The sequence below is a fragment of the Cetorhinus maximus genome, chromosome 5 (genome assembly GCF_964194155.1).
Source record: "Cetorhinus maximus chromosome 5, sCetMax3.hap1.1, whole genome shotgun sequence".
Taxonomy (NCBI): Eukaryota; Metazoa; Chordata; class Chondrichthyes; order Lamniformes; family Cetorhinidae; genus Cetorhinus; species Cetorhinus maximus.
Genome location: NC_135883.1, coordinates 137809347 through 137836734, shown reverse-complemented (window position 1 = coordinate 137836734; position 27388 = coordinate 137809347). Strand labels below are relative to the sequence as shown.

Genomic DNA, 27388 nt, shown 5'->3' with positions numbered 1-27388 from the left:
ATATCTAACTCCTTCTTGAAAACATACAATGTTTTGGCCTCAGCTACTTTCTGTGGTAGCGAATTCCACATGCTCACCACTCTCTGCGTGAAGAAATTTCTCCTCATCTCAGTCCTAAATGGTCTACCCCATATCCTCAGACTGTGACCCTGGTTCTGGACTCCCCCACCATCGAATCCTAACCAATCCAATCTCTCCTCATATGTCAGTCCCGCCATCCCAGGAATCAGTCTGGTAAAACTTCGCTGCACTCCCTCTATAGCAAGAACATCCTTCCTCAGATAAGGAGACCAAAACTGCACACAATATTCCAGGTGTGGTCTCACCAAGGCCCTGTATAATTGCAGCAAGACATCCCTGCTACTGTACTTGAATCCTCTCGCTATGAAGGCCCACATACCATTTGCCTTCTTTACCGCCTACTGCACCTGCATGCTTACCTTCAGCGACTGAAGTACGAGGACACCTAGGTCTCGTTGCACATTCCCCTCTCTCAATTTATAGTCTTTCCGATAATAATCTGCCTTCATGTTTTTGCTACCAAAGTGGATAACCTCACATTTATCCACATTATATTGCATCTGCCATGCATTTGTCACTCACTCAGCTTGTCCAAATCACACTGAAGCATCTCTGCATCCTCCTCACAGCTCACCCTCCCACCCAGCTTTGTGTCATCTGCAAATTTGGAGATACTACATTTAGTTCCCTCATCTAAATCATTAATATATATAGAGAATAGCTGGGGTCCCAGCACCGATCCCTGCGGTACCCCACGAGTCACTGCTTGCCATTCGGAAAAAGACTCGTTTATTCATACTCTTTGTTTCCTGTCTGCCAACCAGTTTTCTATCCATCTCAGTATACTACCTCTAATCCCATGCGCTTTAATTTTACACGCTAATCTCTTATGTGGGACTTTATCGAAAGCCTTCTGAAAGTCCAAATAAACCACATCCACTGGTTCCCCTTCATCAACTCTACTAGTTACATCCTCGAAAAATTCCAGTAGATTTGTCAAGCATGATTTCCCTTTCGTAAATCCATGCTGACTCTGTCTGATTCTGCCACTGTTTTCCAAGTACTCAGCTATTAAATCTTTTATAATGGACTCTAGCATTTTCCCCACTACCGATGTCAGCCTGACTGGTCTATAATTCCCGGTTTCTCTACCTCCCTTTTTAAATAGTGGGGTTACATTAGCTACCTTCCAATTTGTAGGAACTGTTCCATAGTCTATCGAATCTCGGAAGATGACCACCAATGCATCCACTATTTCTAGGGCCAATTCCTTAAGTACCCTGGGATGTAGATTATCAGGCCCTGGGGATTTTTTAGCCTTCAACCCCATCAATTTCCCCAACAACATTTCCCTGCTAATACTGATTTCTTTCAGTTGCTCCCTCTCACTAAACCCTGTGTTCCCCAACATTTCTGGTATGTTATTTGTGTCCTCCTTTGTGAAGACAGAACCAAAGTATGTATTTAGTTGGTCAGCCATTTCTTTGTTCCCCATTATAAATTGCCCTGTTTCTGACTGTAAGGAACCTACACTTGTCTTCACCAATCTTTTTTTCTTCACATACCTATAGAAACTTTTACAGTCAGTTTTTACGTTCCCCGCAAGCTTACTCTCGTACTCTATTTTCCCCTTCTTAATCAATCCCTTGGTCCACCCTTTGCTGAATTCTAAACTGCTCCCAATCCTCAAGTCTGTTGTTTTTTCTGGCCAATTTGTATGCCTCCTCCTTGGATCTAATACTATCTGTAATTTCCCTTGTAAGCCATGGTTTGGCCACCTTTCCTGTTTTACTTTTGCACCAGACAGGAATAAACAATTGCTGTAGTTCACCCATGTGCTCTTTGAATGTTTGCCATTGTCTATCCACCATCATCCCTTTAAGTAATGTTTCCCAATCCATCATAGCCAACTTGTGCCTCATAACATCGAAGTTTCCTTTATTAAGATTATCTGAAGTCTCTGATTTAAATTTAAGCTTCCCGGGCAATTCCCATGCAGTCCTTGCATGGGGACTTCCAAGGGAGTCCTCCAGCACATCTTCTCGGTACCTTTGGGGCAGGATTCTTTGGAGAATGGAAGATCTGGGCCAATTTTCCAAATATGGAAAAGACAATATTCCAAATAAAGCGCAATGCAAATTAACATTATATAATTCCTTATGTGAGACATAATAAGAATATTAGAAAAAGGAGGAGTAGATCGTACAGCCACTCAAGCCTGCTTTGCCATTCAGTACTGATCTTCTGCATTCCCCATATCCTTGACTCCTGAAGGATAAAAATCTATCTATGTATGCCAGTCTTGAATATATTCAACAACCTGGGGTAGAGAATTCTAAGGATTCACAGTACCCCAAGTGAAGAAATTTCTCCTTGTAAATGTTCGACCCCTTATCCTGAGACCTTGCTCTCATGTTCTAGATTCCTCAGCTAGGGGTACAACCTCCCAGTGTCTATCCTGTCAAGCCCTTTCAAAATCTTGTATGTTTTGATGAAATCACCTCTCACTTTTCTAAACTCCAGAGATTTTAGGTCCAACTTACAGAGCCTTTCACCATAGGACAACACACTCATCGCATGTGGTATGGGAACAGTGAACATCATTTAAAATCAGCAAATTTTCTTTTAAAGATGATTTTAAAGAAGATATTAATTTATCAAGTACTATTCACCACAGATATAGAATGAGGTTTCGTGCATGGCTTTTGTACACATTAGCGCTTGTTGGATGTTTTTAGCCATTTCACTAGGTGTTTCATCAAAGTAATGATGGGATTTTGGATGACCCCTTTAGGAATTCCAGGCATGTATATACAAGTAAAGCAAAATACTGCGGATGCTGGAAATCTGAAATAAAAACCAAGGGGATTTTCAGAGCTGTTCCGAGGAACACTAACTCTGTTTCTCTCTCCACAGATGCTGCCACACCTGCTGAGTTTTTCCAGCATTTTCTATTTTTATAATGTCTGTATAAGTGCCAGCTTTGCTCCTGTGTCAAGTTGCTTAAAGGTAGCCTGGAGTCTGCAGCCTAATTATGGGTTTTGACTATGAGCCTGGTCTGCCCCTTAATGGCTACTGTTCAGGTGATTGCTGCTGATTAATTGCAGTTAATAAGACAGGTTTGTAGATCACTTGTAAATACCCTTTCAAAAAAGTCCTTGTAAATTTCTAGCTGTAGATTAACATGCAAACTCCCCCTACCCACAAAAGTTAATCTTTAACTGGCTTTCTTCCTACAAAATTTTGATATTTTGCAATGTTATGTTTATAATTTGCTGGACACCCCCACATCTCTATAAGTAAATAAATGCATGCATGCATAAAGTCCAATGATTGAAAATGTATTGTAAACACATGCAGAAGGAAAGAATCTGCTTCAGGTAACTTAAGGTGCGGAATTTTCTTACCCCATGGCAAATTCATCAAGATTGGTCTTTCCCATAAGTACAGCACCTTGGTCCAGTAACCTCTGGACTACTGTGGCATTAAAAGGAGGAACATAGCCTGGAACCAACAGAATAAACTCATTAGATACATCATGGGGCCCTGGTGACAAATCAGAATCAGAGAGTCAAATCATTTGTCAGGATAGACTCTTTCTCAAAATGATTGTTTTTCCTCTTGCCTAAAACCCGCTAGTGTGAACACTGATCTGTGTGAATCTGGCATTTGATCAGTTCTTGGGCCAGCTCTGCACCTGAAATTTCTATCCACCATATTGAAAATGTAAAACAATGTTTAAATTGTGTGGGAAACAAATATAACATAGCTACTTTAATTAATGGAAACATTGATTTGGAGTGACTAAAACAGGGGGTGGTCCGATTTAGTGGCCTGACTGTGACAAACGTAAAAATTGGAGAACAGAATGCTGTTAAACCAGTTCTATTTGACGCACAAGCTTAAACAATTTGTCTTAAGGAACAGTATATCTTATTATAAAACGCAGTTCTTAAGTTAGACTTTCATTATTTATTAGATTATCTGCAAATATGAGGGTGAAATTGATGAGATTGTACAATCTATCTTTTGTCAGCAATGAGATTTTATAAATTTAAATCTTACATTTTGTAGTCTATCATAAGCTCCACCAGAATGGCATATATTCTGATTTCATAAGTGAAGTGACTATGGGTATGATTGAGATATGCCAAGAATGACTAGATTCTGCAAATATAGGAGAGAGTATGTGAAGATACTGGAACTAACGTAAAAGGGAATCCAAAAGTCTTCTATAAGCATATAAATAGTAAAAGGGCACGAAGATGAGGGGTGGGGCCCATTGGAGACTAAAAAAGGGATCCAAGCATGGAGGCAGAGGTCATAAAAACAAAAAACTGCGGATGCTGGAAATCCAAAACTAAAACAGAAATACCTGGAAAAACTCAGCAGGTCTGGCAGCATTGGCGGAAAAGAACAAAGTTGACGTTTCGAGTCCTCATGACCCTTCAACAGAACTGAGTTCTGTTGAAGGGTCATGAGGACTTGAAACGTCAACTTTGTTCTTCTCCACCGATGCTGCCAGACCTGCTGAGTTTTTCCAGGTATTTCTGTTTTTGTTGAGGCAGAGGTCATGTCTGAGGTACTAAATGAGTACTTTGCGCCTGTCTTTATTAATGAAAAAGAATGCTGCTGAAGTCATAGTGAAAGAGGAGGTAAGTTGAGATACTGAATATCACCAGATTTAAGGGGAACGACAAAAGAACCAATGGTGACATAAGGAAAAACTTTGGTATACAGCGAGTGGTTATAATCTGGAATGTGATGCCTGAGAGTATGATGGAGACAGATTAATTTGTGGCTTTCAAAAGAAAATTGGATAAGTGCCAGCGGGAAAATACCTGCAGGGAAAATATCTGCAGGGCTGTGGGGAACAGAGCACTAGCAGGAACACGACAGGCTGATTGCCCTGCTTCTGTGATGTAACCATTCTATGATTCAGTTATTACAGTATGCTGAACACATTTTTCAATACATTTAGAAATGTTCCCAAATCGTTAGCCCCCTGCATATGATAACTATATATCAGATTAACTGAATATAGTACATTACAGAAAAGGTTAATAGATTGTAAGAAAAAACTATTCACTGATGTTAAACAGAATAAAAATATAGCTTGTTCCCCAGCAGATAACTGTATAGCACTGTGAGCCATAATCCACAGAAAGGTTTCTGTTTGAATTGTCAAAGCCATAGTGAGTCAGTTGATCTCGGTCAGGGTGATGACGGGGTATTGTAATTGACCTTTGCATCTGAAGCTTGGCAAGAGGGAAGGTGCATGAAAGGAGGGGTGGCCAGAGTTAGAACAAGGAATCACTATCCTGTGAGCCCTATCAAAAATCTTGTATGGGTGGATGTAGGCAGACATGACAAGACCAAGCTCAGCTGCAGCGCTTCCCTCTCTCATGCCTGGTAGCCTGCAAACTCTCAATTTTCAGCTCATATTTGAACAATGGCAGCTAATAAGACATACCAGAAGGCTGTCTGCAGCTGTATAATTGCATCTCAGTTTGAGAAGGGGTGGGCAGAGATGAAGGAAAGAAAATACAGTTTTTCTTTCAGGCTGTTTGCTGACCCTCTTTATTTTTCAGAATATTCTCAACCCTCCTTTTCAGGTCTGTATGGGTTGGAGACTAATTGCCACTGACAATCCTGCACTTCTATCAATGACATCTCATCAGAACATGCGCATAAGCAAGGCTGGTAATGACTCTTCCGCACAAGAGGTGAATCTGGCTTCTGCGCAGTACCACCCTTGGCAGATCACAGGGACAAACTCATACCCCTGCACTTGATAGTACCATTTATTAGAGCACCAAGAAACTCACTGAAAAAAAATGGAATAAAATTTGCACTTGTGAACAAGAGGTACATGCCAACAGCTGGAGACTTAAAATCTGCTATGAGCTCCTCATCTCGCGAAGCAAAAATAATAACTAGCATCGCTTCTACTTGCCTTCAGCAACAAAAAATTCATTTCTATTTGAGGGAAGCACATGTAGAAATAAGTATCAGATCAATTTAAGAGATGGTGAAAAAACAGTAGAAAAATGCAAAGGGAAAGCAAGTTAGGAGGACGTGGCTGAAAAGAAGGATTTTAGGAGGTTTCTTAAACAAGAAGAAAGATAGCAGTTGGGGGTAGTGGAGGTGGGAGTTCCACAGTTGCAGTTAAGAGAGCATCAAGGGATGAGAGTGAAGAATAGCAATATCAAGCAGTAAGCTGGTTGAAGAAGCTGAGAGGGTATACAGGGGTGTACAACTAGAAATTCCCAAGAGAGAAAATCAGGCAAATCACATAGCAATCTGTAGATGAGGACAATGATCATGAAGTAAATTCGCTGGGTCACAGGGAATGGTTAGCGCTTGGCAAGGATGGGTATGATACATCAGATATTCTCTTGGGTATAGTGGTCCAAGTGTCTTCTGTTCAGCAGTGTGCCCATGCTGCTCACGATCTAACTTTATGGAAGCTTAACCCTGGGGTATTGACAATAGTACATCCTTGTGATCCGAACTGGCTATTATATCTTTCACACGCATAAAACATATCCTTTTCTAAAACAAAAACAGAATTACCTGGAAAAACTCAGCAGGTCTGGCAGCATCGGTGGAGAAGAAATCAGTTAACGTTTCGAGTCCTCATGACCCTTCGGCAGAACTGAGTATAGTTAGGAGAAAGGTGAAATATAAGCTGGTCTAAGGTGGGGGGGCGGGGGAGAGAGGGATTTTCTAATCTTTTCAAAAGCAGATTCAGAAACACTTAGTGATACAAGGCCAGGTTCAAATCGTTAAGCTACTTAATTTTACAAACAACAAATGAACATACAAAAAATAGTCACTTCTCTCAGTCACGCTTCCCTCATCAAAAAAAATTGGGGAAAAATAAAAATCAACTCAATCTGTTCCTTTTCTGAGCTGACCTACTTGCTCTTTGACTTGTTTAAAAAGCTGACCCTTGATGATAGTTTTTTTTTTCCTTTCCTCTTGCTAGGGTTTCTGCATCAATTGCCCAGCATACCTGTTACCCCAAATCAATTTATTACCTTGGCCCAAGTATCCCAGCAAATATTTTCACCCATTTTGGCGTGGAATATTTTATTCATAGAGGCATAGAAATGTGTTTTTATTCATTCGCGGGATGTGGGCAAAGCTGGAAAAACTAGCATATTTTGCCCATTACTAATTGCCCCTGAGAAGGTGGTGGTAAACTACCCTGTGGAACCATTGCAGCCCTTGTCCCCAAGAATTCTCTGAACAGAGACAATATTCTACAAGATGCACCACAGTAACTCAGCAAGGTCCATTCCAGAACATCTTCCAAATCCACAACCTCTATCACATAGAAGAACAAGGGCTGCAGATTCTTGGGAACACTACCACCTGCAAGTTCACTTTCAAGTCACACTCGCCATCCAGTCTTGAAAGCATGTCACCATTCCCTCACTGCTGTCTTGTTAAAATCCTGGATCTCCCTTCCTAACAGTACCACAAGGGCTGCAATGGTTCCACAGGGTAGTTTACCACCACCTTCTCAGGGGCAATTAGTAATGGGCAAAATATGCTAGTTTTTCCAGCTTTGCCCACATCCCGCGAATGAATAAAAACACATTTCTATGCCTCTATGAATAAAATCTTCCACGCCAAAATGGGTGAAAATATTTGCTGGGATACTTGGGCCAAGGTAATAAATTGATTAATTTTATTGCAGGGATCTTTTTGAAGTGTGATCCATTAACACTGCAAACTCTCCTCCTGTTGGTTCCTAAAGCTGTGCAAAATTACATGGCCTGATTTTAAGTCTGTGGCAAATGGGTGGGTTTGGAATGGGTTAAAATCAGGCCCTCTGTGTTCCTGTTAAAGCATAACACAAAAACATAACTCATTCCCAAATCCATGGTTTAAAAAATCCTGAAACCTTACAGAAAGAGCTGAGGGACTTTGTGTGGGTGGAAATGATAGGCTGCTGCATTCCGAATGAAATGCAATTTATGGAGAACAGACGGTAGTCAGGGGAACATTTGAGAAATTAAACCTCGATGTGATAAGGCATTCAGTAACTCTCAAGGCACAGGTCTTGAATAGAACATTCTCACTCACACAGAATGTTTAGCAGAGATTGAAGACAATGCAGGAATGTTAAATAGGTTGACTAATACTATCATTTCCATTATCCATTTATTTGCTTCAAATTTAGCCTAACTTATTTTTTAAAAAATACCTTTACCTTTTAACATATTTGACGCACATGTGGTCTTAATACCAGCTGTGCTGAAGTTATCCTTAACAGCAATTGGAACCCCATCGAAGGGACCTAGAGATTTTCCTGGACAAATATGAAACAAAAATGTTAATATAGAGAAAGACAGTCTCATGTCATAACTTGTATTTTACCAGAATAAATTACAAAGCAAATTGAATTTGACATAATAGCTACAGTTAGCTGAGTAGCTGCCATGTTCTTCCTTGTGGTTCTTTACAGGATAGCAGAGGCTGGAAGAATATTCTTGTCTTCCAGGTTGGCTATAGAATCGTGTGTGGGCTTTAAAACAAATCTACTTTAATTTAATTTATTTCAATTTTTTTAGGATGGAAAAGCAGGGTAGTTTAAAATACATACTAGTTTAATCCTATTAACATTCCCAAATTAGATTATCTCAACTTGTCCCTAATAGCTTGAATTGAATACAAAAATGCAGATTTTAAAAGTGACAGGCTAGCTCACTGATAGTCCTCTTGCTTCTTACCCAGAAGGCTGGAAGGTTATGGTCTGAACTCCAGAGGGCTCATACTTACAAGTGTGGTAGTGTGAAACTGCTACATTGTTAGAGGTCTCATCTTTCTGATGAAGTCTTAAACTAAGGCCTCTTCTACCTGGTCAAAAGGGCATAAAAGATTCATGGCTTTAGTTGAAGGGGGGCTGAGAATGCTTTTGGTGTTCTGGCCAACATTTCTCTCCCAACCAAAAATTAGACCATCTGATCATTTATCCCAGGGGGAGGCTGTGGCACAGTGGTATTGTCATTGGACTGGTAATCAAAGTTCTAAACTGGCTAATTTTACTAAGATGAGATACAATTTGGCCCAAGTGGGCTGGGAGCAGCTACTTGTAGATAAAACCGTGTCAGAGCAGCGGGAAGCATTCAAGGAGGAAACAGCGAGTGTACACGGCAAATATATTCCTGAAAAGACAAAGTGGGGGACCAAGTCCAGAGAATCCTGGATGTCAAGGGGCATAAAGTTTAGGGTTAAGGAAAAAAAGAGAAGCTTATGGCAGATACCAAGGGCTCAATATGGCAAAGTCCCTAGAGGAGTATAAAAAGTGCAGGTGGGAACTTAAAAAGGAAATTCGGAAAGCTAAGAGAGTGCATGAGAAAGCATTGGTGGGTACAATAAAGGAAAACCCAAAGGGGTTTTTTCAATATATAAAGAGCAAGAGAATAACTAGGGAAAGAGTAAGCCCAATTAGGGACCATGGATGTAATCTATGTGTGGACCCAGAAGACGTGAGTGCAGTCCTCAATGAATACTTTGCATCGGACTTCACAATGGAAAAGGACGATGCAGGTATAGACATCAGTGGAGGACTATGAAATATTAGAGGAAATTAACATAGAGAGAGAAGGTACTAGCGGGTTTAGCAGCCTTAAAAATGAATAAATCCACAGGCCTGGATGAGATGTCTCTCAGGCTATTGAGGGAGGCAAGGGAACAGATATCAGGGGCCCTGGCAGTAATTTTCAAATCTTCTGTGGCCACAGGTCAGGTGCCAGGGCACTGGAGGACTGCTAACGCTGTCCCATTATTTAAAAAAGGGAGGACGGGATAGACCAGGAAATTACAGACCAGTCAGTCTAACCTCGGTTGTGGGGAAGTTACTAGAAATAATTCTGAGGGACAGAATATATCTGCGCTTGGAGAGACATGGATTAATCAGGATAGTCAGCATGGATTTGTTAAGGGAAGGTCATGTCAGACAAATTTGATCGAATTTTTTGAGGAGGTAACCAGGAGTGTTGATGAGGGTAATGCATTTGATGTGGTCTACATGGGCTTTAGCAAGGCTTTTGATAAGGTCCCTCATGGCAGACTGGTCAAGAAAGTAAGAGCCCATGGGATCCAAGGCAAAGCAGCAGATTGGATCCAAAATTGGCTGAGAGGCAGGAAGCGGAGGGTGATGGTAGAGGGATGTTTCTGTGACTGGAAGTCTGCTTCCAGTGGGGGGTCTGCAGGGCGCGATGCTGGAGCCCTTGATGTTTGTGGTGTACATAAATGATTTGGACTTAAATGTAGGGGGTATGATCAAGAAGTACGTGGATGACATGAAAATTGGTAGTCTAGTAAACAGTGAGAAGGATAGCCATAAACTGCAGGAGGATATCAATGGACTGGTCAGATGGGCAGAGCAGTGGCAAATGAAAACTGTGAGGTAATGCACTTGGGGAGGGCTAACAAGGCAAGGGATTACACTATGAATGGTAGGACCCTGGAAAGTACTGAAAATCAGTGGGACCTTGGTGTGCATATCCACAGATCCCTGAAGGTAGCAGGGCAGGTAGATGAGGTGGTTAAGAAGGAATATGGGATACTTGCCTTTATTAGCCGAGGCATAGAATACAAGAGCAGGGAGGTTATGCAGGAACTGTATAAAATGCAGCTTAAGCCACAACTGGACTACTGTGTGCAATTCTGGTCACCGCCTTATAGGAAGGATGTGATTGTACAGGAGAGGGTGCAGAGATTTACCAGGATGCAGCCTGGGCTGGAGGGTCTGAGCTATGAGGAAAGATTGGATGGGCTGGGGTTGTTTTCCTTGGAGCAGTGGAGGTTGAGAGGGGACCTGATAGAGGTGTATAAGATTATGAGGGGCATAGATAGGGTGGATAGGAAGGCAATTTTTTCCATTAGTAGAGGGGTCAATAACCAGGGGGCATAGACTTAAGGTAAGAGGTAGAAGGCTAAGAGAGGAGATGAGGAGAAAGTCTAGAACTCACTGCCTGAAAGCATGGTTGAGTCAGAAACTCTCATAACATTTAAGAAGTATTTAGATATTTACTTGCGTTGTCATAGCCTCTATGGCTATTGGCCAAGCGCTGGAAAACGGGATTAATGTAATCAGATCTTTGTTGCTTGGCATGGACACGATGGGCTGAATGGCCTCCTTCTGTGCTGTAAACGTCTATGAGTTTATGAACAATCCAGAGATCCAGGGTAATGCTCTGGGTTCGAATCCCATCACAGCAGATGGTGGAATTTGAATTCAATAACAAATATGGAATTAAAAGCCTAATGGTGGCCATGTACTATCTACAAGATGCATTGCAGAAACTCACCAAGGCTCTTTAGGCAGCACCTTTCAAACCCATGACCACTACCATCTAGAAGGACAAGGGCAGCAGATAGATGGGAACGCCACCACCTGGAAGTTCCCCTCCAAGCCACTCACGATCCTGACTGGGAAATATACCGCCATTCCTTCACTGTCGCTGGGTCAAAATCCTGGAACTCCCTCCCTAATAGCACTGTGGGTGCACCTACACCACAGGGACTGCAGTGGTTCACCACCTCAAGGGCAATTAGGGATGGGCAATAAATGCTGGCCTAGCCAGCGATGCCCACATTCTGTAAATGAATTTTTAAAAATTGTTGTTCCAGGGACTGCTTCATTTTCCTACAAAACACTATGTTTCAAAAATACTTTATTGGGATGTCGAATGGCCATAAAAGTTGTAACATAAATGAAAGTTAGTTATTTTTAATCAGATCTTGAGGCTAATCTTTCTGCACTTCATTTGTTTTTACTTTAGACCCATGAGTGAGAAAGTAGCGTTGCCTCAACGAATAGTTAAATCTTAGTATCTAGTAAACTGATAGGAAAAAGGACAGCGAGTTGTTATTTTCAACAAAACAAACACAAACTTTTCATCTTGACAGCTGCCATTATGGAAAGCAAATCAAAAAAATAAGATTACATCAGTCCAAAAATGAAAAATAACTTCAACAAATAAATAAGTACATTTAGAAAGGTTAAAATGCAGTGTAGATCAATTTTTTAAAAATTAGGTTACTCAGAAATTTTAGCAATAGATAATCATAAAGTTCTAGGTCACCTCTTTGCAACCTTTTCTCTGCTGCTCTAGCCTGTTTCATGGCAAGCTCCTCGGGGACAGTGATATAGGCATTCAGGAAAGTTGTGTTCCTGATTAAAGAGAGACATCTTTGGCAGAGCTCAGTTGGACTGATTCGACCTTCTTTTAAAGCTAGCGAAACCTATAATTTTAACAAAGGTTTTAAGTTATTAGGCTGCAAAGAATACTGACAACTCCACACATAAGTATCTGTAGGATAAGAAAAGGCTATCCAACACATCAATACCTTTCTATCTAATGGGCTGGTGTTGCAGGCAATTCCCACTGAGCATTTGTCACAGTCCCCGGCACCCTATGTAATCTATCACCATTAAATCCTAGACTTGAGCTTATTACATCCTCCTGCAAGAAAAATCTGTCAGATCCCTTTTTGACTGAATGGAACTAATCACCGTAGGGTTACAGACCTTACACAAGTAATCCTTCCACAATGACCTTCTTGATCAGCTCCGTTTTCTGATTTTTGAGATTATGCTTTTTTGTTTAAAGTGGCTGACTCCGTTCAGTTTATCACATTACAATGTGCAGCAAAATTTAAAGACCAATATAGTATGTTGTTACGATTCCCGTGTGGGATCCATAAACCAAAATAACTAAATTTACCGCATGACACTCAAATGAAGAAATTGCCAACAATATTTGACATTGTGACTTATACTTTAACATGAATCCGAACCAACGTAAATTAAACATAAATTAACAGACAAATGATATTTCAAATAAAAAGGTAGATTTCACTTTAAATAGTCGATAACAAAGATACGTCTTACAAAATCATAAATACCCACATCACTCCCCACATGCACCATGTGCAGTTTCAACTTCACTAACTCAGCCATTGGAACATAGGGTCTCTCACTTTCTCATCAATTGATTTGACCTTTTGAGTTGCATTCACCAGCAGCCATATTCTATCTGAGGTCCCTAGAGACAGTCGTCACCCAAATGGCAACTCCCACATAACCTCCTTAGGTAGCTGCACAGATTCCCCAGAAACTCCTCTAACCATCCCTTTAACAACTCCGTTAAACAGTCTGGTTGGCTTTGGCAAAACTGCAAGAGCAGCACTAAGAATGTCCCATTCACAATCCCTGTTCTAACCCTGTCATCGGCTTTCTGTCCTCTTTAACTGTATGACACACAAACACACCCAGAGCTCCTTATAAATGTGCTTTCTGGTCTCCTTTCTGTCTGGCCTCATGGCTTTCATATATCAACTTTCTACTTGTTGGTACCTCTTCCAGGTCAGGTCACATGGACCAGTATTTCTTATTATTCAAAAAAATTACAATTAATCTCTTTACAAACTCTTAAAAGTCCTTTTCAAATATTCTTAAAACCAATTACAGATTCCACAAATATTTTAAGAAAAAACACATTTTTCTTAAGTATTGCTGAAAAAAGTCTAAGCTTTTCGTCTTGCACTCATCAGGACACTTGCAAGAATACCAATATAAGGGGGAAAACAATACTGTATGTGAAGAGAATGCTGATTGGTTGGGTAATGGCGTTGCCATGGAGAATGCGCCACTGATGGACCTGCATTGAACATGACCAGACAGTCTTGCTCGAAAGGAAGTTAAAAAAATGCTCGCTGGACTTGTGTTAGCGATGAGTTACCGCATGATATATATGACAGGGTTCATCCTCATAGTTCGCTACATCCGCGTATGTATAGGCTGCCCAAGACACACAAAAGTGATGTCCCTCTATGCCCCATCTTATCTATGACCAGTACTGCACAACATGAATTGGTCAAATGGTTGGGCGAATTGTTAGAATCAGGTTTGACCAAGTTTTCCACATACACAGTAAAGGACTCCTTCACATGTGCGAAGGCCATACAGGACTTGCATATCGATAGCAACATTGTGTCATGTGCTCATTTGACATTGCTAGCCTATTCACCAATGTTCCACTTTAGGAAGCCATAGATATTTGCGCTGCAGCACTATATCATGGAGATCTAGACCCGCCACCAATGCATGAATCAGCATTCATTGAACTTATGATGTTGGCAACTCACGCAGTTGAGTTCAGTTTTCATGATACCATGGATGTCCAAATAGATGGTGTTGCCATGGGATCCCCTCTAGGCCCAGCTCTCGCAAACATCTTTGTTGGGTTCTATGAGAAATGTGTCTTCGATTGAATGACACCTAACCTCTTTTCCCTCACATGTTTCCGATATGAGGATGATACGTTTGCTATATTTAAATTCGCAGCTGCATGTGACAATTTCCTTACATGTCTGAATGGGCTCCATCTTGCACTCAGATTCACCTATGAAATGGAGCAGTCGAGTGAACTCTCCTTCCTTGACGTACTAGTTGAGAAATCTGCCAGGGGATTCTCTACCACAGTCTACTACAAGCCGACCTTCACTGGTCAATACATGCGTTGGGATTCTTACAGTTCCAAACGCTATAAGATTAGTTTCATCAGCAACCTTGTATATAGGGCCCAAGCCATTTGCTCACCATGCAAGCTTGATGCTGAAATAGGCACATCAAAGGCATCCTGCAGTATAATGGCTACCTTGATCAGATCATTTTGCGCTGTATAGCATGCAAACTCATGAACGGGCTTAAGGCTGTCACTTTCAGCTCTGAAAAGTGCCCAGTCTACCTCAGGTTACCCTGGAAGGGCAAGGTATCTCAAAAATTTGAGCAACAAGTGAAGCTAGCTGTTTCAACAGTAGCAACACAGTGGTATTCGCCACTAATCGGATGCTGCCGTCAAGCCAAAAAGATGTCCTGCCTATCGCACAAATGAGTAATGTGGCATATGAATTTCAGCGCCCGTGTGATGCTAGGTAAGTTTTTATTATTCGTTTATGGGATGTGGGAATCACTGGCTAGGCCAGCATTTATTACCCATCCCTAGTTGCCCCCTAGTTCAGAGGGCATTTAAGAGTCAAGCACATTGCTACGAGTCTGGAGTCACAGGTAGGCCAGCCAGGTAAGGAAGGCAGATTTCCTTCCCTGAAGGACATTAGTGAACCAGATGGGTTTTTACAACAATTGACAAGAAAGTTTTGCCATCACTGAAACCCTTGGTCGTACTTCTGTCCTCTCCCTGTTACGTTCTATAGTAAAATGCCAAAACACGTAAAATCAGAAATCTATTTGGATCACAAATCTAAATGGTCCACTTCCATTTTTCATTTCAGATTTCCAGCATCCGCAGTATTTTGATTTTAACTTCCATTAATGGCTTTAGCTCAGAAACTTTTCATTATGTGGAGACCATCTTATGTTAGGATTTCTAGTTTTCAGGTAAAACCAACAGATAACCCTCTCCCCCAATTGCATTTTTTCTGAAACTGGACTTTATTCATGATCAAAGATGACTTGAATGAAATAGAATTAGTAGTTGAATTGAATCATTGAATCATAACAGCACAGGACGCCATTCAGCCCATTGAGTCCATGCCAGATGTAGAGTTTGTGACAATGGCTAAAGCTGATGGTTTTGGTCTTTCCAGTGTTTAACTAGATGAAGAACGACATGTAATCTGACAACTTTTAGGCAGTGGAGGGTTCTGGATGTCAGCATACATGATATCACCAAGGAGCATCATGCAGTTAAAGTGAAGGACAAGGAAAGATCTTTGGGGAACTTCAGAGGTAAAGTTGCAAGAAGGATGGGAAAAGAAGCTATTGCTGGATGTACTCTGGTTATGACCAGATAGGTGAGAATAGACCCAAGTGAGGGCAGTCCCACAGAGTTAGGCAACAGAGAGGAGGCATTGGAAGAAATGGTGAGGTGACACATCAAAGGCTACCGAGGGGTAAAGAAGGATGAGCAGAGGTAGAGCAGCACAGTCACAATCACATGGGATATCATATGTGACTTTGATAAGGGCTCTTACTGTGCCGAGTAATTCAAACATGGAGTTATGAGACTGATTTGGGAGGCAATAACAAATTCTTGAAAGAAGCAGAGGTTGGAGATGGGTTGGTAGTTTAAAGGAACACAACAACAACAGAGGGGCCAAGAAGTTTTCAAGTAGGGGGTAATGACAGTGGTCTTGAATAGTAAAATAACAATACATAAGAGGTAAACATTTACAATATCAGCTCACAGAAACCAGGAAAGGAAATAAAAGCAAAAATGCTAGAAATGCTCAGCAGGTCAGGCAGCATCTGTGGAGAGAAACAGAGATAACATTTCAGGTAGAACTGAAGATAGATAGAAATTAAAGGGAGAAGGTCTGTGATTGGGTGGAGGCCAGGGGAGATTAAATAACAAAACATTCACAATGCAGCAGCCAAAGAGGGTGGTAATGGATACAGTAAAGAAACAAAGGTCGTGTCCAAATGAGGCGTGAGTGGCTACATAGCAACCATCTGAATGCAACGTGAAGGGATAAAGAAAGAAACAAGACAAGACCAAATCAGCAAAACAAAAAAAGGGAGAAAAAAAAACAGATAGAAGATGAAGTCAGTAGTTATGGTCTTAAGATGTTGAACCCTGTAGTGTGCAGAGTCCAATTATGAGATGCTGTTGAGCTGTCGAGCTTATGTTGAGCTTCACTGGGACACTGTAGCAGACCATGGACAGAAAGGTCAGCAAGGGAGCGAGGTGAAGAATTAAAATGACAAGCAACAGGAAGTTCAGGCTCACCCTTGCGGACCGAACGGAGGTGTTCCACAAAGCGGTCACCCAGTCTCCTCTACATCAAGACCACATTGTGCACAGTGAATAGAGTATACTAAGTTGAAAGAAGTACAAGGAAATCGTTGTTCCACTCGGAAAGTGTGTTTGGGGCCTTGGGCAGTGAGAAGGGAGGTGGTGAAAAGCCAGGTGCTTGCACATAAAGATGCAATAGGGAAGGGAGGGGTTATTAGGTGTGACTGAGGATGGACTAGGGTGGTGTGGAAGGAACAATCCCTTTGGAATGCTGAAAGGGGAGACCAGGGGAACATGTATTTGGTAGTGGCATCATGATGGAGCTGGCAGAGGATGATTTGTTGAATACAGAGACTGGTGGGGTGGAAGATAAGGACAAGGAACCATATCATGGTTCTGGGAGGGAGAGGAAAGGGTGAGAGTAGAAGTGCATGACATGGATCGGACATGGTGGAGGGCCCTGTCAACCATACTGGGTGGAAATCCTCGGTTGAAGAGGGGAGTTATTTGTTAGACTCTGATCTCTTTAATATCTGCCTCCTTTCACCCATCATTGACTTTTTCTTCCGCTACCTGTGTCCTACTCTCTGGAATTTCCTCTCACTCTCTCCTGCTTTAAAACCCATAGCTTCAGTCAATTTTTTGGTCACCCTTCCTTCTGTGAAGCACCTCTGACTGTTATTGTTTTCATATTATATAAAGGTGTTTTACAGATGTGAGTGTCTGTTCTTTTCTGACCTGCTGCCTCCTCCTACCCAACACATTCTCAAAGCCCAGATGTTAATCAGTTAATCACCATTCTGGTTGGATACCACAGTTGACTGCAACAAATAGTGAGTTCGGGAGGCTCACCAGCAATGTTCTCTCTAGGCTGCACAGCAACCCGGAAGTTCCCATGCAGTCCGAGCACAAATCAGGCCCTTGAAGTTACTGTATAGGTGCAAAACAATTTAAAGCACTCGTGCACTTAGATGAATAGGCTGTGCACAACAACAAAATAACTTAAGAGGAAAGGTTTCTTAAAATCCCCAATTAGAAATCATTGAGAAATAGAAAGTACAGACTGGAGGAGAGAAATTATTTCATTCATTTAATTGGTTAACAATTAAATGCATTTCAACAACAACATATTTATACAGCACAGGGGAGGGGAGGCGATACAGGAGATGATGGCGTAGTGGTATTGTCACTGGACTAGTAATCCAGAGACTCAGGGTAATGCGCTGGGGACCCGGGTTTGAATTTGAATTCAATAAAAAATTTGGAATTAAAAGTCTAACACTGACCATGAAACCATTGTCAATTGTTGTAAAAAACCCATCTGGTTCACTGATGTCCTTTAGGGAAGGAAATCTGTCGTCCTTACCTGGTCTGGCCTACACGTGACTCCAGGCCCACAGCAATGTGATTGACTCTTAAATGCCCTCGCAAGCCACTCAATTGTATCAAACAGCTACAAAGACACAAAAAAAGATTGAAACCGGACAGGGCACCTGGCATCAACCCAGGCACTGGAAACGACAACGGCAATCTCAGCCCTGTCGACCCATAAATGTTCACCTTACCAACATCTGGGGGCTAGTGCCAAAATTAGGAGAGCTGTCTCACAGACTAGTCAAGCAACAGCCTGACATAGTCATTCTCGCGAAATCATACCTTACAGAAAATGTCCCAGACACCACCATCACCATCCTTGGGTGTGTCCTGTCTCACTGGCAGGACAGGCCCAGCAGAGGTGGCGGCACAGTGGTAGACAATCAGCTGGGAGTTGTCAACATCGACTCCGGACCCCATGAAGTCTCATGGCATCAGGTCAAACATGGGTAAGGAAACCTCCTGCTGATTACCAAGGACCGCCCTTCTTTAGCTGAGGGTGGCAAGGGTGTAGAATGTACTCTGGGTGGGGGATTTCAAAGTCCATCACCAAGAGTGGCTCGGTAGCACCACTACTGGCCAAACTGGCCGAGCCCTAAATGACATAGCTGCTAGACTGGGTCTGCGGCAGGTGGTGAGGGAACCAGCAAGAGGCAAAAACATACTTGACCTCATCCTCACCAACCTGCCTGCCGCAGATGCATCTGTCCATGACAGTATCGGTAGGAGTGATTGTGGAGACGAAGTCCCGCCTTTACATTGAGGATACCCTCCATCATGTTGTGCTAAATGGGATAGATTTCTAACAGATCTCGCAACTCAAGGCTGGGCATCTATGAGACGCTGTGGCCATCACCAGCGGGGGAATTGTTTACAACCAATCTGTAACTGCCCTTAACATCAAGGCCGCATTTGACAGAGTGTGGCATCAAGAAGCCCGAGCAAAACTGGAGTCAATGGGAATCAGGGAAAACTCTCCGCTGGAGTCATACCCAGCACAAAGGAAGATTGTTGTGGTTGTTGGAGGTCAGTCATCTCAGCTCCAGAACATTACCACAGGAGTTCCTCAGGGTAGTGTCCTCGGCCCAGCCATCTTCAGCTCCTTCATCAATGACCTTCCTTCCATCAGAAGTGGGGATGTTCGCTGGTGATTGCACAATGTTCAGCACCTGTTGCAACTCCGCAGATACTGAAGCAGTCCACGTCCAAATGCAGCAAGACCTGAACAATACCCAGGCTTGGGCTGACAAGTGGCAAGTAACATTTGCGCCACACAAGTGTCAGGCAATGACCATTTACAACAAGAGAAAATCCAACCATCACTCCTTGATGTTCAATGGCATTACTGCCACTAAATCCCTCACTATCAACATCCTGGGGGGGGGGTTACCATTGACCAGAAACTGAACTGGACTAGCCATATTGGCTACAAAAGCAGGTCAGAGGCTAGGAATCGTGCCACGAGTAACCCACCTCCTGACTCCCCAAAGCCTATCCACCATTTACAAGGCACAAGTCAGGAGTGTGATGAAATACTTCCAACTTGCCTGGATGAGTGCAGCTCAACAATGCTCGAGAAGCTTGACACCATCCAGGACAACGCTTGATTGGCACATCCACAAACATTCACTCCCTCTGCCACTGACGCAGTGGCAGCAGTGTGTACCATCTACAAGTTGCATTGCAATTATTCTCCAAGGCTCTTTCGACAGCACCTTTCAAACTCATGACCACTACCATCTGGAAGCAGGTCGATGGGAACACCACCACCTGGAAGTTCCCCTCCAAGTCCTTCACCATCCTGACTTGGAAATATATCGTCATTCCTTCACTGTCACTGGGTCAAAATCCTGGAACTCCCTTCCTAACAGCACTGTGGCTAGGTAACGGAAGGCACAGCCAGCAATGGTGGAGCAACTAAAGACAGGGTTGCTGAAGAGGCCAGAATTAGATGAGTGCAGATATCTCTGAAGTTGTGAAGCTGAAGATTAAAGAGATCGGAAAGAGCGACTTAGCCATGGTGGGATTTGAAAACATCAACGTGGATTTTAAAATAAGGTATTGCTTGACCAGGAGCCAATGCAGATCAGTGAGCACAGGGGTGATAGGTGAATGGGACTTAGTTCGAGTTAAGACATGGGCAGCAGAGGTGTGGATGATCTGGGAGAGTAGGCTGTGGGAGGAGACCAGCCAGGAGTCAGTTGGAATAGTTGAGTCTAGAGGTGACGAAGGCATGGATGAGAGTTTCAGCAGCAGAGTTGAGACCAGGGTGTCTGACTCTCATGGAGAAAGATAAGGGACACTCTAGCATGGGGGTCCGTTAGAGCAGGTGGGATGCTGCCAGAGCTGTGAGGGGGCCGAAAATGGGGAGGACAGCGGATAGGCACAGGCACGCTTGGAAAACAGTGTCCCAAATGCATGCAACCCGGGAGTTGGCTCAATTACAGGACAATCCCATAATAAGGGACAGTTGGTCACCCTGGTTGAGATGGGGCAAATTCCGATGATGTTGCGGAGCTGGAAATAGGTGGCGTTTACTGATGTTGTGAATATCTGGTCGGAAACTCATCTCGGGATCAAACATGACACCGAGTCTCAGCGGCGCGACGCCCGATTTCTACACACAAACTATTTCAAATCCAATGATTCCCGTGCCCGCCCCTTACTTCTCTGAGGGTCCAGCCCCACATTTTTTCTCACAGCCGTTTCCCGGCGCCAGTGTATTTCTAAATATCCAGAGGGATTGATTCCAGCCGCAATTTGGTCATCAGTAACCGCCGGCCGTGGGCGCCGCCATGTTGTTACCCCCGCAGCCACCAGACAACAAGGAGCCCGCTGATTGGTGGTGTTCGGCCAGGAAGTCGGTGGTGATTGGGCGCCCGTTGGAGGTCACAAAGGTTCAGAAAGGAGGAGAGTGAGGGTTGGAGAGAAAGAATCTCAGAAGAGCTGTCAACACTAATGTTTAGCTGAATGTGGGAGATTGCATTTCACGCTTTGCACTTGGAGCTTGTCGGGTTCTGTATTAAGCAGAAAGTTTGATCTTCAGATGTTTGCTAGGGATTACAATTCGGGCATAACCTTGCTTTTGACTTTGTTGGTATTGATGCAAGTGTTCACTTTTGAATGTGTGCTTTGTAATATCTAAAGTTTCATAGTCTAGTCATATACCTCATGTCGCATTTAGCAAGTAAAAAGGTTGGGAGTGGACTCTTAAGTAGAATTAGAGCAAACGTTTTTGAGAATGTCATATGTAGAAAGATTAGCACTTCTTCATGTAAACAGGCTGTTATGCCAGCCTGGGTGATTGATAGATATGGGAACAATAGTTTGTTGCGTTTTACAAAAAATTCTATGTTTCCAATTATATGCTACCCCAATGAAGTTATGATAAAAGTTCATGCTTCCAGCTTAAATCCTATTGACATCTCCATGAGAAGTAAGTATATTTTTAATGTAAAGTTGAAAGCATTTTGTTATCCATTTGAGCAGTGTGTGTTGTGTCTTTTACATACCAATACATATTGATATACTTCATGCTGTACATTTGGATTGAGTGTGAAGAGTTATTGAAGTGTTTTGTTGTGGATCTGCCTTTCCTAACCATGACCTTCATGGAAAATGTTTGGCAATTTTTTTAAGGGCCATATATCAATTTCCTGACATGTGCAAAACAAACTGTGGTGTGTTCCAATGTGGTTTGATGTCATTCTGACGTGTATTTGCAAATTAAGTAAAAATGACAACTTTTTTTCATGGTGTCAGTGGTAGGGAAACTATTGGAGAAAATTCTGAAGGAGAGAATCTACCTCCACTTGGAGAGGCAAGGTTTGATCAGGGATAGTCAGCATAGCTTTGTCAGAGGGAGGTCATGCATAACAAATTTGATTGAATTTTTTGACGAGGTGACCAGGTATGTAGATGAGGGTAGTGCAGTTGATGTAGTTTATATGGATTTCAGCAAAGCCTTTGACAAGGTCCCACATGGGAGACTTATAAAGAAGGCAAATGCACATGGGATACAGGGTAATTTGATAAGGTGGATTCAAAATTGGCTTAGTTGTAGGAGACAGAAGGTGATGACAGAATGCTGCTTTCGTGACTGGAAGCCAGTGTCCAGTGGCGTACCACAGGGATCTGTGCTGGGTCCCCTATTATTTGTCATTTGTATAAATGACACAGATGACTATGTGGGGGGTAGGATTAGTAAGCTTGCAGATGACACAAAGATTGACCGGGTGGTTAACAGTGAGGTTGAGTGTCTTGGGCTACAGGAAGATATAGATAGGATGGTCAAATAGGCAGATAAGTGGCAGATGGAATTTAACCCTGAAAAGTGTGAGGTGATACACTTTGGAAGGAGTAATTTGACAAGGAAGTATTCAATGAACAGCACAACACTAGAAAGTTCTGAGGAACAAATGGACCTTGACGTGTGTGTCCATAGATCTCTGAAGGTGGAGGGGCATGTCAGTGGGGTGGTGAAAAAGGCATTTGGGACACTTGCCTTTATCAATCGAGGCATAGCTTACAAAAGTAGGCAGGTCATGTTGGAATTGTAAAGAACCTTGGTGAGGCCACAGCTGGAGTACTGTGTGCAGTTCTGGTCACCACATTATAGGAGGATGTGATTGCACTGGAGGGGGTGCAGAGGAGATTCACCAGGATGTTGCCTGGGATGAAACATTTAAGTTACGAAGAGAGGTTGGATAGACTTGTGTTGTTTTCGTTGGAGCAGAGAAGACTGAGGGGCGACCTGATCGGTGTATGAGATTATGAGGGGCATAGACAAGGTGGATAGGGAGCAGCTGTTCCCCTTAGTTGAAGGGTCAGTCACGAGGGGACACAAGTTCAAGGTGAGGGGCAGGAGGTTTAGGGGGGATGTGAGGAAAAATATTTTTACCCAGAGGGTGGCGGCGGTCTGGAATGCGCTGCCTGGGAGGATGGTGGAGACGGGTTGCCTCACATCCTTTAAAAAGTACCTGGATGAGCACTTGGCACGGTTATAACATTCAAGGCTATGGGCCAAATGCTGGTAACTGGGATTAGTCAGGTAGGTCAGGTGTTTCTCATGTGGTGGTGCAGACTCAATGGGCCGAAGGGCCTCTTCTGCACCGTGTGATTCTGTGAAGATGATCGCTTTTCACATGATGTGAACTGGCTGTTTCAGGTCTCTTCCTCCACTCTGCATTCACAATTCATCATTTCAGAAAGCTGGCAGTCTGAAGATGTTACTATTTCCCTTTCGTAATTGAAGGGCATTGTAAAGAATTGTTACCACTACCCTGACCTTTCCCACGAACTCCCCCACCCCCCCCTCCAAACTGGCCCAGCAGTCACCTAACTCAACACATGGGTTTGGACATGTGGCTTTCCTATTCTGTATGGCTCAATGATGGATTTACTGCTGAGGCATGGGGAGAGCTCTGGCCAATGTGCTATGTGGAGTAACAGATTGGATAGTTTCAAACTATAACAGAGAGGAGTCAAATGGCCTAATAAGCACCGAAACTGTGTTACATTTTGTATCTACTGAACAGCTGTTACAATGTTTTAGTATTGCTGTATGATTATGATAAAAGCTACCCAAGTATTTCCCTATTATGCTGTCGGGATAGTAAGACAGGGTATTATGTACTCGTCTGGATTTTTAAAAAAAATCAACTAATTGTTTTCAAATGTAATTTTGTGGCTGAGAGCGCTGTGACTCAAGGGAAGTGAACTTTTTTTATCTTGGATGGGGGATTGGGGGATTTGTGGTGTGTGAGGTAAGGTGAGGCTCCCTCTCTCCTCCCTTTGCTGACATCTCGCAACGGGCAGGTGGCTGTTCCGAAGGCCTATGCCGACACTCCTCTGTAACTGTGGCCCTTGGCCAATACACTTCCCAGCATAACCCTGCCACAGGGAAGCAAACAGGCTCCATGTGGCGCCTTCATGATCAAGAGCCAAATGGCCATGTCAGCTGAGTGCTGGGCTCAGGTGAAAAAGCTTGCTTCAAAGGCTTCGCTCTGCTCCAGAATGTGGGGAGCAAACAGAAAACTTTCGCAGCATCTCCAGGTTGTTTGATGTGAAAAATGGGATGACTGTCATCCCTTCTGTGCAATAGTGACCAACTTCTGTGGGTAATCTGTCCATCTCTCTTTCCTGTACAGCAATTTGTCAAATGTAGGCTATTGGGCTCAGTTTGTTCCATGGTGCTGCATCAACTGTATCAGCACACTTCCCTGTTTAAATTGAGCCTTTGAAATAGAAGAAAAGTGATTTCCTGCAACTTGACTTGACATTTGATACAAATTATGTTCTGCCACTGTTGATACAGTGATGTGCCTCCCAAGGGCCTGGGTGTCGTTGATTATTGTAAGGATTCCCCACATTTCTGCTCCATTCAATAAATCCTTAAACTGTGGCCATTTTCTGACGTCCTGCATTTTTACTGTTATTGGTTGGTCATTACCAATAGTCTGTATTTTTTTTTTATCTCTTAAAGATGGTTATGGTGCTGCTGCACTCAAAATGAAACGTGACCCACTGCACATTAAAGCTGCTGGGAGTGAATTTCCTCTTATCCTGGGCCGGGATGTCTCGGGTGTCGTCATGGAAACTGGACTGGATGTGTCTTATTTCAAACCTGGAGATGAGGTAATCTGGATTGTGTAGCTTTTTGTGGTCTGAGGGAGCTTGTCTCCTCTGAACACAATAACTGGCAAATATGTTCCAATGTTTGGCTCCAGCAGCCCGGAGCTGACATCATCCATCAATACGAGATATGAGAGAAACAAAGGAACTTGTATTTATATAGCATCTTTTAAGTCTTCAGGACAACCCAAGCACTTCTGATGAATAGTCATTGTTGTAACGTAGGAAATGTGGCAGGCAAGTTGTGCACAGCAAGATGCCACAAACAGCAATGTGACAATGACCAGGTAATCTGTTTTAGTGATGGTGGTGTCTTGGTCAATATTTATTTATTTAAAACCAACAAGAGACTTTCCCCAGCTCTTCTTTGTATAGTGTCATGGGATAATTTATAGCTACCTGAGATAGGGCCTCAATTTGACATCTCATCCGAAATCCGACACCTTGGACAGTACAGCACTCCCTCAGTATTCCACTGAAGTGTTAGCCTAGATTAATTATTCATGTGCCTGCAGTGGGGCTTGAACCCACACCCTTCTGACTCTGAGGCAAGAGTGCGATGAAGCCTGACCATCAGTAAATGTTTTCTTTTCCGGTATCTCTTCCGAACATCAGTAGCATTTAATAAAACAATACTAGAGGAACAGGTGGTTATCTGCTAAAGCCGTTGGCTGCTGCCCTGTGATTGTTGCCTCTGCCCCTTTGGTCCAACGACAGAGCTGAACCTGCAGGGTAAAGGGTGGCGGTCAGTAGGGAACAACTAAACTCATTATGACTGATACTCGCATGAATAAAGATTGCTCAATTTTGTGTGGCATCCTGCCTGTTTGATGTCCATGAGGCACCACCACTTTACCCTCTCCTGACATGGTAATGAAAATAGGAATAAAATGTCTTTCAGTAACGTACCCTGTAGAAAATTGATACATAATTAGACATTGAAATGTTTCATTCTTCACTAGGTATTGGGTATTTTTCAACTGTTCAAGATAGCAAGAAATACACTTTTCTTTTAAACAGTACACAGAAGCACCTTGAAATTTTACTATCTTGGGACCACAGTCTTACACTGGGGCCATCGATGTTTATACCAGTGGATTATGCCTCCAGCCCTGACTGCTTGCTGGGATCCAGTTCTGCAGATTCTTGCTGTCCTCTGGTACCTTACACAAGTAGTTGTTTCTTTTGTGTGGAACTAGACTGTGAACGTCAGCAAGGCTTTGTTATAGGGAGCATTGTTTGTCTGGGATCCTCTTTCCAATCAACATTCACTTTCACTTTCCTGCAGGGTTCACTGGATAGTGCTCAGGAATGGAAAACCTGGGCGATTTTTTTGTGTGAGTGTGAGTGTGAGTGTGAGTGTGAGTGTGAGTGTGAGTGTGAGTGTGAGTGTGAGTGTGAGTGTGAGTGTGAGTGTGAGTGTGAGTGTGAGTGTCTCGCCCAGCTGAGATCAGAAAAACCTCCACAACATAAACAGCTTGGAATGCTGGAAATAATCAGTGGGATCCACTTATACTTATATTTCTTTATTGCTCTTCACGTGCAGGAAGACATCTAAAGCGCTTTAACTTAAGGAGGGCAGAAGAATGGGGGCGGGGGGGGTAGGGTTGAAAAAGGGAAATACGGAGAGCTCTAGGGAAGGGGAACCAGGACAGAGGTGAGGAATGTTTCTGAGCAGGTTATTCAAAGCAGGGAGGGGAGAGGAGCATGGAAGCAGCAGTGTAGAGGCTGATGGTATGCACACCATGAGTGGAACAAGGGACAGAAGAAACTCAGAATTAAGAGGAGCAGAGACCGGATGTGAAGCTGGAAGGTAGAAGACTATAGGAGGGGACAGGACCATGGAAGGAGTTTGAAAACTAGATTGAGAGTTTTGATAGTTTTTCTGGGGCAATGAAGCCATTGGACTTTGAGCTGAATGGGAACGTGGGACTTAGTGTGTGTGAGCTTAGGGGTAGCAGTGTTTTAGATGGCAGATGCTGATGTAAGATTGATGCACTGAGACTGTTGAGAACATTGGAGAACGTGAACCTCGAGGTAATGAACCAAGCAAAGATTGAGGATAAGAACTGCCTTTCATATTGTACAATGACCTGATGAGCTGCTTGGAGAGCAGGGTCTTTTTTAAATTAGGTAATCAGGATAGGCGTGGTTTTAAATTAGCAGTCTGTATTGACAGGGTGCGAATCTCCTTCAGAATGCCCACTACACAGAATGGGAATCTGTATAGAACAAGTGAGTAATTTTGGTTTTTGAAGCAACTGTCACATATTTAAAGAGCCCTGTAAACTTTATCTCTTTGAACAAAATTATACTCACTATCAATTATTGTTTAGCCTCACACATAAAGAATGGTGGCTTGAGGCCAACTATGGAGAATAGCTTGTACCTGTGGAGCATGCTGTCAACATGGAGGGGGGAGAAAGTAGTTGATGGGGTCACCATGATAATTTCTAATAGATGTCACGCATGTATGTGGTAGCACACCTGCCTCAACGTCAGAAGGTAAGGATTCACGTCTCACTCCAGCATGATCTAGGCTGAGAACTGAGGGAACACTGTACTGTTGGAGGTGTCAT

General features: G+C 42.9%; 2 protein-coding genes across 3 annotated transcripts in view; one reads left to right on the top strand and one right to left on the bottom strand.

The window, feature by feature from the left end:
- The window catches only part of qrsl1 (glutaminyl-tRNA amidotransferase subunit QRSL1), a 49801-nt gene extending 28810 nt beyond the window's left edge, over nucleotides 1-20991 (bottom strand). Inside the window, exons 1-5 of one of the 2 annotated variants that reach the window (XM_078542514.1) lie at nucleotides 20843-20985; nucleotides 18169-18255; nucleotides 12129-12288; nucleotides 8246-8344; nucleotides 3429-3525 (exon numbers count right to left, since the gene is read on the bottom strand). In XM_078542514.1, coding sequence (XP_078398640.1) covers nucleotides 3429-3525; nucleotides 8246-8344; nucleotides 12129-12288; nucleotides 18169-18255; nucleotides 20843-20866 — 467 coding nt within the window. In that variant the 5' untranslated portion in view covers nucleotides 20867-20985. Of the gene's footprint in view, nucleotides 1-3428; nucleotides 3526-8245; nucleotides 8345-12128; nucleotides 12289-18168; nucleotides 18256-20842 lie in introns of both variants that reach the window. The other variant, XM_078542515.1, reaches the window with a different exon arrangement.
- A 56-nt stretch (nucleotides 20992-21047) lies between these two features.
- The window catches only part of rtn4ip1 (reticulon 4 interacting protein 1), a 47027-nt gene continuing 40686 nt past the window's right edge, over nucleotides 21048-27388 (top strand). Inside the window, exons 1-2 of the mRNA XM_078542516.1 lie at nucleotides 21048-21612; nucleotides 24661-24812. Coding sequence (XP_078398642.1) covers nucleotides 21348-21612; nucleotides 24661-24812 — 417 coding nt within the window. The 5' untranslated portion in view covers nucleotides 21048-21347. The remainder of the gene's footprint in view (nucleotides 21613-24660; nucleotides 24813-27388) is intronic.